The 14,714-nt window shown below is 40.3% G+C and overlaps 1 protein-coding gene across 4 annotated transcripts in view; it reads right to left on the bottom strand.

Annotated features, from left to right (window-relative positions):
* Window positions 1–13,249, bottom strand: part of ntm (neurotrimin) — a 568,623-nt gene extending 555,374 nt beyond the window's left edge. For all 4 annotated transcript variants that reach the window (XM_034178866.1, XM_034178869.1, XM_034178870.1 and 1 more), the window contains exon 1: window positions 12,758–13,249. In XM_034178866.1, the coding sequence (XP_034034757.1) occupies window positions 12,758–12,930 (173 nt within the window). In that variant the 5' untranslated portion in view covers window positions 12,931–13,249. The remainder of the gene's footprint in view (window positions 1–12,757) is intronic.
* Between the last annotated feature and the right edge of the window lie 1,465 nt (window positions 13,250–14,714).

Here is a 14,714-nt window from a genome sequence, read left to right as displayed (position 1 = left end):
TACCCCCCCACACGACACATGTGTTGCGCAGGGGAGGGGGGTGCTGGCACACGTGCGATGCACATGCAGGCCACATGTGTTGGGGGGGGGGGGGAGCCGACACTCTGGCACGCCACATGTGTTGCTTGCCGATGCCACACTTGTGGGGCACTTAAGACAATTTTCGCAGCCAGCTCGAAAGTAGTTGCCTGCTCTCTGTTTTCGTGCTGACTGCACGAATGGCCCCACATTTCCTAAGTCCAAGTGGTATTGGATGTTCATATATGACAACTGGAATTTGGCCGACAGCTACTGAGAGAGGGGTCGAATTGGCACTCACAGGCCGCTGGTGTGTGTGAATGGTTGTAGCAACAGGTGTACGAAGCGATAGAGGTGGCTCTGATTTTTCATGAATGGCATGCAATTCATCCTTCGTGTGTTCGTCGGCTTCAATCGTGTTATGTGTTAAGGGGCCCTTACAATTTTTATTTTTAATAAATCTGCTCAAATCTAAAAAAAAAAAAAAAAAAACTTTTTTCACATTGTCATTATGGGGTATTGTGTGTGGAATGTTGACAAAACAATTTATTTCATCCATTTGGAATCAGGCTTTAAAATAACAAAATGTGGAAAAAAGTCAAGCACTGTGAACACTTTCCAGATTCACTGTATCATCATCTTATATGGAAGAAGGAGAAGCAATCATACAACAGAAAATAGCAGACAGCATGAACATGACTGAGTTTTATGAAACATTTAGTGTAATTTATGCTGTGCTAGTGATGATAATGTGCTAAAATGACATTCTGTTCTTGTACAAATTGCCATAATCGTGAAACACGATAAATATATTTTAAGAAAGCGTTTGTGATCAGCATGTTTGTCACTGAGGGTTGTGAAGCTCAACACTTTCCCTACTGTCAACTTCACCTCCCAGTATAAACTGTGGGTTCCTAAACAAAATTAATAAATTAAATTTTAAAATAAATTAATTTTTCCTCAACACATCAAAGCTGTTCTGTATTTCCATGCGTGGTAATCAGCTGTGATCCAACAGCTCAGCCGTACATTTTCTTGCTTCACTTGTGAGCAACACCAAAAAAAACTTTTCCTGCATTTTTAGATGTTGTGTTTCACAAAGAAAAATAGTAACTAAAAAAGTAAAGCACAAAGTATGCATTTTGGTGTGCAGTCAGCATCATCTGCCCTTTGTTTGATGATTTTTTTACTGTGTTAATGATCACAGTGGAACACAATAACATATAGAACAGCTCTGTTTGTACAGCAAACAAATGACCATTGTCGTGCAGCAGATAGCAGAATATTTACAAAGGAATCCTGCAAATGGTGGTACAAGCACGAAATTCAGCACAAATACTCTGAAGGCATTACTCTTTTGAAAAAATGGGCTGGTCACTTGAATTTTCAATAGGCAGCCAGGTAGGGGTGAACTGAGGAATAACACAGGGATAAAAATCAAAAGATTCTCCAATCATATTAGAAACTATACCACATTCTTTTGTCTGAACATAAAGATTCCAAAAAGGTATAGTTTGAACTATCTATGACTGAATGGTATGGCGTTATGGGGTAAAACCAGCAAGAATGGTGAAAAAGGTCAATTTCAGTTTGTGCAGGGCTCAAAAGTTAAAGCTGCTCCAATTTTGGTAAAAAGTAATGCAAATTATTGGTTGAGTTAATAGGGGTATTAAAAAGCAAGAGTTTGCACCATGTGTCCTGTTTAGTTACCATGTAACATGGTAACATACGAGGGCTGTCCATAAAGTATAGGTCCTTTTAATTTTTTTCAAAAACTATATGGATTTCATTCATATGTTTTTACATCAGACATGCATGAACCCTCGTGTGCATGCGTGAGTTTTTCCACGCCTGTCGGTGACGTCATTCGCCTGTGAGCACTCCTTGTGGGAGGAGTCGTCCAGCCCCTCGTCGGAATTCCTTTGTCTGAGAAGTTGCTGAGAGACTGGCGCTTTGTTTGATCAAAATTTTTTCTAAACCTGTGAGACACATCGAAGTGGACATGGTTCGAAAAATTAAGCTGGTTTTCAGTGAAAATTTTAACGGCTGATGAGAGATTTTGAGGTGACACTGTCGCTTTAAGGACTTCCCACGGTGCGAGACGTCACGCTGCGCTCTCAGGCGGCGTCATCAGCCTGTTTCAAGCTGAAAACCTCCACATTTCAGGCTCTATTGATCCAGGACGTCGTGAGAGAACAGAGAAGTTTCAGAAGAAGTCGGTTTCAGCATTTTATCCGGATATTCCACTGTTAAAGGAGATTTTTTTAATGAAAGACGTGCGGACGGGTCCGCGCGTCGGGACACAGCCGACACGGTGCGGCGGCACAGGAAAAACACCTCCGTGTTGATAACCATTTGTAAAATCCAGGCGGCTTTTGATGGCTTTCAGTGGAGTGAGTATATGAGAAATTGTTTAACAGCTGGACATGTTCCAACTTGTCCTTAAAGCTTCCAACAGAGGTGTTTTTCCTGTGGCGGAGCGTCGCGGCGGCTGCGTCCCGACGCGCGGACCCGTCTGCACGTCTTTCATTAAAAAAATCTCATTTAACAGTGGAATATCTGGATAAAATGCTGAAACCGACTTCTTCTGAAACTTCTCTGTTCTCTCACGACGTCCTGGATCAATAGAGCCTGAAATGTGGAGGTTTTAAGCTTGAAACAGGCTGATGACGCCGCCTGAGAGCGCTGAGCGACGTCTCGCACTGTGGGAAGTCCTTAAAGCGACAGTGTCACCTCAAAATCTCTCATCAGCCGTTAAAATTTTCACTGAAAACCAGCTTAATTTTTCAAACCATGTCCACTTCGATGTGTCTCACAGGTTTAGAAAAAATTTTGATCAAACAAAGCGCCAGTCTCTCAGCAACTTCTCAGACAAAGGAATTCCGACGAGGGGCTGGACGACTCCTCCCACAAGGAGTACTCACAGGCGAATGACGTCACCGACAGGCGTGGAAAAACTCACGCATGCACACGAGGGTTCAAGCATGTCTGACGTAAAAACATATGAATGAAATCCATATAGTTTTTGAAAAAAATAAAAAGGACCTATACTTTATGGACAGACCTCGTATGTCACAACTTATAGAATCCAATGGACGTCGATATTGTCTGACCTTTACTTTGGAGCCCAAACATTCAGCACAGTCAGAAGTATTCCATTTATTATTCCTATTAGTTCAACAAATGGTGATTTTAAAATTTGTTAATTTTATTCACGAGCGGCCGACATGCAGTTTACATTCCCAGATTATAAGCAGATGAGGAAGGCACAAAGACACTCACATAAATTTCCATTTAGAATTTAATGACTAAAGCTGTTAAATGAAGCAGCAGAAAAAAATAAGCCATATATTTAATAATATGATAATAGATGAGAAATCAAATGAATAACACAGAGATGTGGTGCGTTGGTGATGAGTTTCTGGGAGCAAGTGACCCCCCCCCCCACACACACACACACACAAAAGCACGTACACGGCTGAGATAAAGACCTCATCTGTAGTCTTTGACTTTAGTAAGCAACAACGTATGGTGTATCATTAACTGTAGTTTCCCTTTGACACTGCTAGCTTTTTTTATTTAGCCCCGTCAAATATTCTCTTTTTTCACAATCAGGTGAAACCACCGTTATCACAATCATCATCATTATCCTCATTTATCTATCTCACACAGAGGCCTATTCTTCAGAATGTAATACATCCATGTTAATACCACATTTTCTTGTTATTCAGTATGTCCATTTACTATTCCTAAAATATTAGAGTGCACAGGCACATATATTTTTTGCTCTGGATCTTATAAATTGGGATGCATTTCATTGTTTATTGACACTACATATGTCCAGCGGTCTAAAAACTGTTGAGGTCTAAGGTCTACGGTTCTAAAAACAGTCTGGACTCACACGCCATTCCAAATTATTCTAGAAATTTTGCACAATTTATTACCCCCCTTGAAAAATGTCAACTACCTATTTCATAAACGCGACCCAATCTACAGCCCATGGATCCCCACGGGCAACACGATAGCTTATCGATTAAACTCTTCCAAGCATGTATATCCTATCGATGGGAAATTTCACTTTTTATTTGTGAGATACTGACAAGCCAAAATGAGGCGGGTGGTATGGGGTTAGCTTCAAGTTCATTTAGCAAACACAAAGTTGTCTTTCGCTCCAGATTTAGCTGGTGAACTAATTTACTGTAATTTTGTTTTATAAAATGATTAGCTGTTGGATTTTAACCTCGCTACATACAGCCATTGTGATACAATAGAGCAATCTATTTCTAAAATTGATTGCTTTTTCACACTTTGCAGCATTTGTAAAGATACAAGTGAAAACAATATTTTTGAGCATGAACAACAGTGAAACTCTTCAAAGTTTTAATAATATAATATATTGAGTCAAAAGCACCACATTTGTGAACCGAGGGGACAGTTGTTACATTGTCCAGTCAGTGTGCAAGATATAAGCTGTGTGATAACCAACCTGTCACAAGCAACCCCAGTTTCCCCAAAGTACAGTACAGCCGTCACATAAAGCATCAACTTGTAACATTTCCATCACTTCTGTGGCCTCTGCCTCCAACTCATCTCACCAACTTTTATCACAGTAAATCCCTGATTTGTGCCAGTGTTCTTCTGAGATTACTGTTCATGTTAGCTTACATTCCAAATTCCCGACAGCTCTTGAAAGCACCGTAAATCCTTCTATGTCCAGTAAGCCTGTGAGCTCGCTGAGGGGGCAGAAAGGTCACCACGACACAATCTCCCATCCTGAGGAAATCTAAACATTCCGACTCCTGCAACATTTGGGATCCTTTGTCCCCTTTGCATTGCTTTTCTCTGCTCTTCAGCAGCAATGTGACCACTGTTTGCTCTTTTCCACAAACTCCCCTAACTCTCCACCTTGGGTTCTGCACCAGTGTTGCCAGATCTGCTTATGTGAAGCAACTCTGTGCTCGTTACACACAACTTTTTGATACTTTGTCTACATCTTAGAATTATTACAAAATACCCCATGTTGAGTATGTGGTACATCAAAATCATTTTGATTAAAGCTTTTCTTTGTTTTCCATATTAAAGCTGTGCTTCCCATTTAACCCTCTGGGGTCCGAGGGCATTTTTTGGATAGTTCACTCGCCTGGCATAAATGTTTTTTTTTATTGCTGTTAACAACTCTCCCTGCATCCCACAATCAAGTTTTACGTCTCTCTTTTTTTAAGGACAACCTGTTCTTTCATAATATATATGCTTTTGTTGTGTTTTATAAGTGTAATAAAGGTTTACGATCAGAAATAACAAAGAAAAAAATAAAGCAGAAAATAATTTTCCACCCACATTTATTCACTACACACAGCACACTATAATAAACAATTGTTTTGACACTTTATAAAGGTAATTTGAGGTCTTGTGTGAAAGACTGTACAACAAAACCCTAACAATAAAGACAAATGCACATTTTGAACAATATATACAAAATGGTCTATGCGTTTTTGTTTGTCTTCATCTCAAAGCAATTTCTGTCTGCTATTACACAAAGGTCACATCACAAATTTCTATTTCTACTGTGTTTTAGAGTCTTCTGTCTGACTCTACAAGCAGCTTTCATTTCACACTTTGGCTCCAGTCTGAGGAGCGGCCCCTCTCCCTCACCTCACTGATATGGTAAACAGCGCTTTACGCCAGAGGGAGAGAGCCACAGAGTAATCTAGTAACATTCAAATGCAAACTAGTGGAGCAATCCTGATAGTTACACACTCCTTGTTTGAGCACGTGAGATTGTCATGTGAGGCTCTCCGTCTGCTTTCACTTTCACTGTACGTAATGGTGCAGGGTGCATTGGAGGAGTTAGGGGGCTATTCAAACGGGCCAACTAGTAAGATATTACTCCTGAAAACGATCTTTGGTTTATCACGTGAGGTAAATCTGCCCTACGATTGGATTTTGTAAAACCATGTGACGGTGAACCAATTCCGATTGGACACTCACATTCTGCACGTCATCACACAGCTTCTATGAGGAGTACAAAGATGGCTGACAGTGAATCGAAAGTCTGCGGAGTTAACTTTTCAGCAAAAAAAAGTAAGTTCCTATCTCATATCATTAAAAAGTTATTTATAATTTAGTAAAGCTTGGTCCCAGCCATCGTATATGACGGCGTCAGCCCCAGAGGGTATACTGTCGTCCCTGAGGCCCACCATGTCCGTGCTTATCCCCAAATACCATAGCACAGCGGTTAACCAGCCTTGCTCCTGGAGATCACCTGCCTTGCTATGGTTCCCACCTACAACCAGTGCTGCCTAGTTAAGTCTGACTTAGTTCATTAACAGTATGTGAAGCAGGGTGAGCTGGAAAACATGGAGTGCAGATGATCTCTAGGAACACGGTTGGTAACCACTGGTGTAGCATGAAGCGGATGAACATCTAGGACCCCTCCTAGAAAGGACACCAGACCATCGCAGGTTAGTTAGTTAGTTTCCCAGTTAAAGTAAGTACCCATTTGCAGCCGGGTGTACTGAGACAAGGCAGACAAAGTCTGAGGACACAGAGATCCGTAAGCAAACACACCTGGACTCAAAACCCAGTCTATACAGTGGTTGCGCAACTCTTATCTCACCTGCTCTTTAGGTAAAATAATAAGTAGTAAAGCCAGTCTCATGTTGCCCATTTCTGGTCTGGGTTGATGTCCCAGTTCCAAAAAAGGAGGAAATCACAACAGCAATGGCAATCTAAAGTTGTGTGTCATGGTATTATGCACGATTATACACCAGATTACTGCTGATTAGGAGCAACACTGAACATAGCCCCATGACACAGGAGCTAATGGGCATGTTCACAACTGTACTGTGTGCAATTTATGTACTCATGTCTGTAGTTATAACAAGACATTAATACAAAGCTACAGTGAATCTGTGAACATCTAAAAACTGCCTTCTGTTGAAGAGAGCAGCATGCTTTATATGGGATTATGAATGTATATTATATTTTCAGTGGAGATTTTAAAAGGTCAGTGAACAGTGAAACTATGAATGTACCACCCTGTACACACAGACCGCTGCTCATGATCACTGGCTGCTCTGGTCATTGAAGTTGCTTTGCTCCAAAACAGAAAACACCCTGCTTTCTATTTTAAATTTAGCATTTCATTTTAACCTTGCATCAATGTGACTGAGCAGCTATAGCCACATTAAAGCAGAACCAATTCATTTCAAGATGCAGTAATGAAATAAAAACCAAAGCCATCTGTAAAATGAAAGAAAAACACACAATTACACCCTAACACCACAGATGACATCTAATTTTTCACTTTTATAGATCATGAGTCACAATGTCACAATTTTTTTTTGAATATGTTCAAAATTTTCCTGATTGGTCACATTCTATGTATGTATTGCACAAGTTTTCATGCCCCAAATGTGTATCACAGTTTTTATTTATTTACTGTCAAAAACATACACAATCTGGTGTCACAAATTGGCAATAGGGGACCAGTTTAAGTCCTATATAGGTCCTGTAAGGTCCATTGGTACAATGTTTATGCCCAGATTGTACACTTCCAGAATCAGAATATTTGTAAACTCAACATGTCAAAGTCAAAGTGCTTCACATAAAGACTTAAACAATTTAAAATTTTATTAAGTTTATAAATTTCTAAAATATATATAAATTTATATTATATAATATGAAAAAAAATAGATTTAAAATGAATAACGCAAGACAAATATCAGTTACTCAAATACGAAGCAAGAATGGATTTTAACGATCACAAAAATGGATAAAAGTGAGACATAATCGAAAACCTGCTGAAATAAACAACAATCAACATTTCTGAGTCAACTATGGGGCTTGTGGGTGACCAAATGGTGGGACCTTTACCTTGGACTCCGCAAGTTGAGAAAGTGGTAAGATATGCAAACAGAAAATGGAAACACATTCTTCCAGCTGCTGTGCGAAACTGGCAGAACCTCAGTCTGCTTCAGAAAACCACAGGACCTGAGAAATCAACAGGATGTGGACAACCAGCCCTAGTAGAGAAAGGTGTTAAACCACGACACCCTACCACCCACCCAACCCCAGCTGTGGTGTTGAAACAGTTTGAGTTCAGTAGGGCTGCAGCTATCGATTATTTTAGTAATCGAGTATTCTATCGATTATTCTGGCAATTAATGGAGTAATCGGATAAAAAGTACTTTTGTGTTTTTAAACATCATCAATAGTCCAGGGCTCTCCCTACTAAGCAATGGCACAATGTTGCTGCACCAAAGTCTTGACATTTTGCTGAAATGGCGATGGGATTTGTCTTTCTGTTTTGTTTTATTAACCATTTTTAAGTTTGTTTTTATGTTGGTGGACAGGGTCCCTGTGCAATTTTTTTTAAATCCCTCTTTCTGTACAATTCAGCAGATGTATTTCAGCTGGAAGTTGAACATGCAAGCCATGCAAGTTTTTAAATTTTATTTTATTTAAGCTACAGTGTTTGTGAAGCATTGTGTGTTGCCCAAAAAGCAAAAAATTAAAAAGCAAAACACTCAGTGCAAGTCTGAGCAAAACACAGTTGAAAGAGTGGACTTCTGCTGAGAGGATCTTCCTTCATGGCCCAGTCATACGGCACTTAACGAAGGGCAACGAAGCCCTGAAGAAACAAGAAATCTGTACTTTCGTTGACTTTCGTTGACATTGTTTAACCTTCGCGCAGCCTCTTCCTGCAGCTGGCACTTCGTCAGGATTTTTAAACTGTTGAAAAATTCGAACGAAGGGCAACGAAAACCTCAATTCGTCCGTGTTTCGTTTTGCTGTCGTTCTTGATGTTTTTTAATCGTTTGTTTAGTTTTTGTAATGTTATTGTTTAGTTTGACTTCGTTGGAGCAGCTGAATGTTTTCACACCGTGCAGAAGCCGGTTTGTGAGCGCTGCTTCTGCTGCTGCGTTCATGTACCGTCGGAAATTACAGGGCAAACTCAGCCTATTTGCTTGAATTTTTTTATCTGGGTGGGGGGTCAGCTTCAATGGTCTCAGGCACCTTACATAGGCCAGAATTAATCTTTTGTGTGGATATAATTAAGTATTTTGCCACAAGCAACTGTTGAATTTGAAACAACAAAAAAGTTGTGTAATTTCCGACGGTACTTGAAGGCAGTGTTAGCAGCAGCAACAGCTGCTGCGTGCACTTATTATTTTGTATTAAATATAACAATATGAGTGTAGGAATGATAATCCAGTCCTTCTGTACATGTGGCAACAGGTTGATAAATCAAAATGATTACATAAAGAGCTGTTCTGGAAGACAGAATTCATGTTGTGGATCAGTGATCAGCTGGTGGAAATAACCGCATGAGAGTCGTTCACATGCACTGATTAATTTGCTGCTCTGATATATTCAATCATCTTTACACTTATATTTAGATTTATTCTCCCATTTGACAGTTTTCTGTTATAAATCAATATATATGGCTTAGAACATAATACAGTGATACATCAGTGACCGGTGCTTTTTTTTTTTTTTTTTAATTGGAGGAAGACGGAGCGCGCAGCATGTTGACAGACAGTGTGGATTCTGATAATGATGGAGATGATCCCTCTTTTGTTCTGGACGAGGAACCAGAGCAGGTGGTCCACCAACGTGCACACAGATTTCCACAGCTTCTGTTTGCAGTTTCTCCGGGACTCAGGTGCTATGAGCTCCGTCCCAGCGCCGACTGCTGGAACTCAGAGATGCAGACACACACTGCTCCAGCTGTGGCTCCAGGCACGTTTCATTTAAAAACGTCGACATTGTGAGCTTCGGTTTGTGAAGTTCCTCTTTCGTCCCTTTTGCGCTCTTGCTTTGCAGACTGTTTGGTGATAAAAGCTCTTTCGTCCACCTTTTCTCAACGAATTGTGACTTTTTTTACTTTTTCCCTTCATTCAGGAATTGTCGTGTGCAGTGTGACTGGGCTATCAGAAACTGTTTGTCAGTGTGGCCGGGGACGGAGCTGTAGCTGTGTGAAGGGCTCCTCTCACACCGTGCAACAGCCAGCATCGAGGCACAGAATTTGCCTCAAACATTTTTTTATCGAATTATTCGAGTTACTCGACTAATTGTTTCAGCCCTAGAGCTCAGCATCTAAGGACTCTGAACTCAAAGTATGTCTGTTTAAAAATGATCAAGATCTATAAAATCATTAGTCTGGTTTACCAAGTTATGGTGCTGAATTGGCAGGACCTCAGACTGCTCCTGGTGGTAAACTATCAAGACCTCAAAAAGTGCCTGGTCAATATTATAAGTGAAGCCTAGATTACAGATATCTCAAAATTTCTACCTTCATTCTTGAAAAGGTCAGAGCTCCAATGCAGAAACTGGGATGAAATCCATCGTTCCTGAGTTCACAGAATAGGACGTAGATGTAAATTACTTTGGTGTCGAGGACTTGGAACACTTTGAGGTGGGAATTTTAATCTGTGAAATTCAAACATCCTACTCGGTCTGGCATACAGCACTAATCCTGGTTCCCACTACTACACTGCTGCACATCAGCACATCTGTGCTGTCTTGACCAGTGTGTGCATGTCAGCAAACCTTTGGTCATCACTAGGGGCAGTGAAACACATAGAATAACAGAAAGCACACTGCAGAAGAAGCCCAGAAGAAGAATCCAGGACTTTTCAGCTTGCTGTGTTCTGTGTAATATGCAAAAAAAAAAAAAAAAAAAAGGAAAATTCCACATCTGGATCCAGACTATATCATAATTCTGCTACTGTGCAAAGCTTCCAGAAGTGGGCAAACTGTTGCATGGATCCAGGAGTATTGTTCAAATTTTTAAACTTTTTGTCACAGAAATTAAACCCTGGCCCTGATCATAACTTAGACACCAACCCTTTGCAAGGTTACAACTAGGCAGCTGGGAAATCAGCTTCCTTCTGAATCAAAAAGTACCAAGTCCTTTATAGGAAATGAACATCTATTTGAGGAACATTAAATCACCCAGGTTTGCCCACCTCCCCATACTGCCAAGAACATCTACGCAGCATAGTGTCTAATTTCTGTCAGCAGAAAATAGGTTTTTGTTGTGTTTGTCGTAACCATCAAAATCCTCAATGTTCTCTGTTGTGTTATTTTGGTCCAAGCCCTGGTGTGCAGCAGAAATGATACGTGTTTCTGAGTAGGTGAGGGTGCACGTCGGTGTCTCAAAAAAACTTGTGGCGAGTTTGAGTACCAAAGATTTGAAACCTTATCCATACCTTGGAAAAACCTAAGACACTCCTTGGGTGTCTGTGATGAACAGACTGTGCCTTTGTCTTCTTTTGATTATGGCGAGATTTTTAAGATGTTTGAAAATTGTATTTTTTTTTTCTGCTGTAAATTTGACATACTTTGGTAATGTCAAATGGTAAAATCTTACCTGAAAATCCAATATTTCATTCAATTTAAACATCCCAATATCATCACTTTACATTGAGCAAATTGAAAGTGTCACTACTCTGAGTGTCCCGGTGTCGCAGACCGAATGGTCCACCCCTAAAAGTTGGTCTGCCCTGCCTCCACTACGCATGCATTATTTCGGAGCTCTGAGACAGAGTCTCTTCACCCAAAGTAATAAAATGGATTAATGTGATTATTAACCATCAGAAGACAAGGTAAAACCTCTTAAATCATTCTAAAGTCAGTTTTAAGCAGAAACGAGGCCGTTTTAAGCAGAAACTCAGTGACACTTTGAAATGACCGACACGCAGTGAATGCATCAGCTAGCAGCTCGTGGCGCTCACTTCCTCCATCTATTATAATGAAATAATGCTGAATTTATGTGGAAATGATTGCCGTACTAAAGCTTCCGTTATCTGTTGCTGAGACAGATGATGACTGGAGTGCAGTTTGAAGCAGAAACGAGGTGATAATCCGTGAACCGCGGCTAATGACGAATGCGCAGTGAAGGGAGGGCGGACCAATTTTCAGGGGGGACCGTTCAGTCTGCAACACTGGCTATAAACAAGAAATTTCTTGGTTCTGCTTTTTTAGTTTGGTTAAGATTAAGGTGCCTTTTACTGTCATTGAATAAAATTCAACAAAATTTAAGTTGCAGCTTCACCTTGTCTGGCATAACATCTCATACAATAATTTAAGACAAAGGACAAAAATACACATTCAACTATATACACAGAAAATAAAGTAGGCAGAAAATATTAACATTAACATTACGAAAAGAAAAAGTATTTATTTTGATATTTGGAATGTCAGTACCATGGCATTTTAAAGACTTTTGAAAGACTGATTTGTGAAATTTCATAATCAATTAAGGTCTGATTTTTGGACTGACAAATTCAGTGATGTAGACCTCATAGTATAACCTTCTTGGATGCTTATTTGTGAATGTGAGAACAGAGCACCGACAAAAATGCTAGTTTCCTTACTGCTTTAATTTGATCATTTAATTGGAAATGTCCTGCATAATTCCATATAATAATCATAATAATAATATATAATTATAATATAATAATATCATTATTATTTGTGGTAGTGTGAGCAGTAAATAGCATTTTGAGTTTGTTTGGTGTTTTTTTTTACAGACATGGCTGCTTGTTTACACAAGTGAGATCTGGCAACACTGTTCAGCCCCGTCAGACAATTAGAAACGTCAAGTCGGATAAAGATGCGTTCACTGTCGCTTCTGAACGTTTTCTTCACTAATCCATTTCTTTATTTTTTCCTTCTTCTTTTTCCTGAGTCACCTCGTCAACTTTGCGCTATGAGAAAAACCTCCACGTACCTGAGGAAGACGGTCTCTCCCTGTCGGACGGTGATGTTGTCCATCACTTTGTTGTCGGACTGAGAGTCTCCTTGGCTGCGGACTGGCAACCCTGCAGGCACAAAAAGCAAAATCCTCAGAGAGACGAGAAGTGAGCATTTGGAGAAAGCGACAAAGTGTCCGCGGACAGACATCGTCGTAAAAAAAAAAGAAGAAGATGAAATCCCACTGCGACACAATAAATCTGCCCGTCAACGCTCCCGTGTGGATTATTTAGCCCCGGTTCATTGGTTTTAATCCAGATATCTTGTCGTCAAGATAGCCGCGATGTGTTTCAGATGTTTTTTTTCTCTTCCTTTTATTCTTTTCTTAAAGAGGAAAAAAGATCCCTCCGAGCTGCTGCCGGCAGACTCCAAGTTTCTCAGCCGATAAGTGTCAAAACTGTTCGTCTACAGCTCGAAAACCTTGAAAACTGACCGACTCTCCAGCCATGACCACACTAAATAATAATAATAATAATAATAATACAAACAAAAATGAACAAATATATAGATAGAAGACAAGTGCGCGTTTGCTTTGGACGTCAACAGTGAAACGTTTCTGTTTCTGCGCTCAACATTATGGAGTGACGTCACGCATGGACAGACGATGGACTAGTCAACACGCACGCACGCGCGCACACACATGATTTTCACATCAGAAACGTCACGTTGTTTTCGTAAAATGCTGATCCAATCAATAGTTCACACAGAATTTCACATCTTTTCAACAAATGCCTTCTCTGTGCCACATCACCAATCTCCAATCACATCCACATAAAGCTTAAACGAAGCTGAAATTTTGCACGTGTTTAAGGAATTTTTTCCCTGCAGCATTCCACCATGAACTTGATCACTGGTGATAAAACACACGAAAGTTGTCCCGTGCAAAAATAAATAAATCAATAACTTTCACTTTGCACAATTTCTCTAATCACAGCCACAAAAGCCCAGCTTTAGCTGACATTCCACATCTTTTTGATGTGATGAATAAGCTGTTACTGGTTTTCGGGTCTGGCTGGGTTTTGAACCGAGCAGCCTCTGGTCTGACACCCAATGCTGAACCACGAGACCATCACCTCCCCGTAACTGTATAACCTCTGATGCAACAGACAAAAGTTCCACTTTGCAGTTTCTCCAATCACAGCCACAGAAACCTAACTTGAGTTGAAATTTCAAATCCTTCCAAGAAAATGCTTCTCTGCAGCACTCCACCATGACACTGTATGACTCAGGATTCAAAAATAAATAAATGAATAAGTTGCACTTTGCACAATTTCTCCAATCACAGCCACAAAAGCCCAGCTGGAGCTGAAATTTCACATCGTTTTGAAGATATTCTTCTCCGTGCAACTCTATCATGAAGCCATACAAAATGGTAAACAGGCTGCACTTATATAGTGCTTTTCCATCTGCAGCAGAAGCTTAAAGCGCTTTACAAAGACGCCTCACATTCACTCATTCACACAAACACCCATGTCGGGTGCTGCACTGCAAAGCGATCACGACACACTGGGAGCAACTAGGTGATTAAGGACGTTGTCCCAGGGTCCTTACTGGTTTTCCGGTCTGGCTGGGTTTTGAACCGAGCAGCCTCTGGCCTGACACCCAATGCTTAACCACAAGACCATCACCTCCCCATAACCATATAATCCCTGATGCAACAGACAAAAGTTGCACTTTGCACAGTTTCTCCAATCACAGCCACAGAAACCTAACTGGAGTTAAAAATTTCAAATCCTTCCAAGAAAATCCTTCTCTGCAGCACTCCACCATGACACTGTATGACTCAGGATGCATAAATTAATAAATAAATAAGTTGCACTTTGCACAATTTCTCCAATCACAGTCAGAAAAGCCCAAGTGGAGCTGAAATTTCATTTTTAAGGTATTCTACTCTGTGCAACTCTACCATGAATCTGTATAACTCCTGATGGAAC

This window comes from Thalassophryne amazonica, chromosome 9, assembly GCF_902500255.1.
Source record: "Thalassophryne amazonica chromosome 9, fThaAma1.1, whole genome shotgun sequence".
Classification (NCBI taxonomy): Eukaryota; Metazoa; Chordata; class Actinopteri; order Batrachoidiformes; family Batrachoididae; genus Thalassophryne; species Thalassophryne amazonica.
Note: the sequence above shows the minus strand (reverse complement) of the source record. Positions and strands in the feature narration are given on the sequence as shown.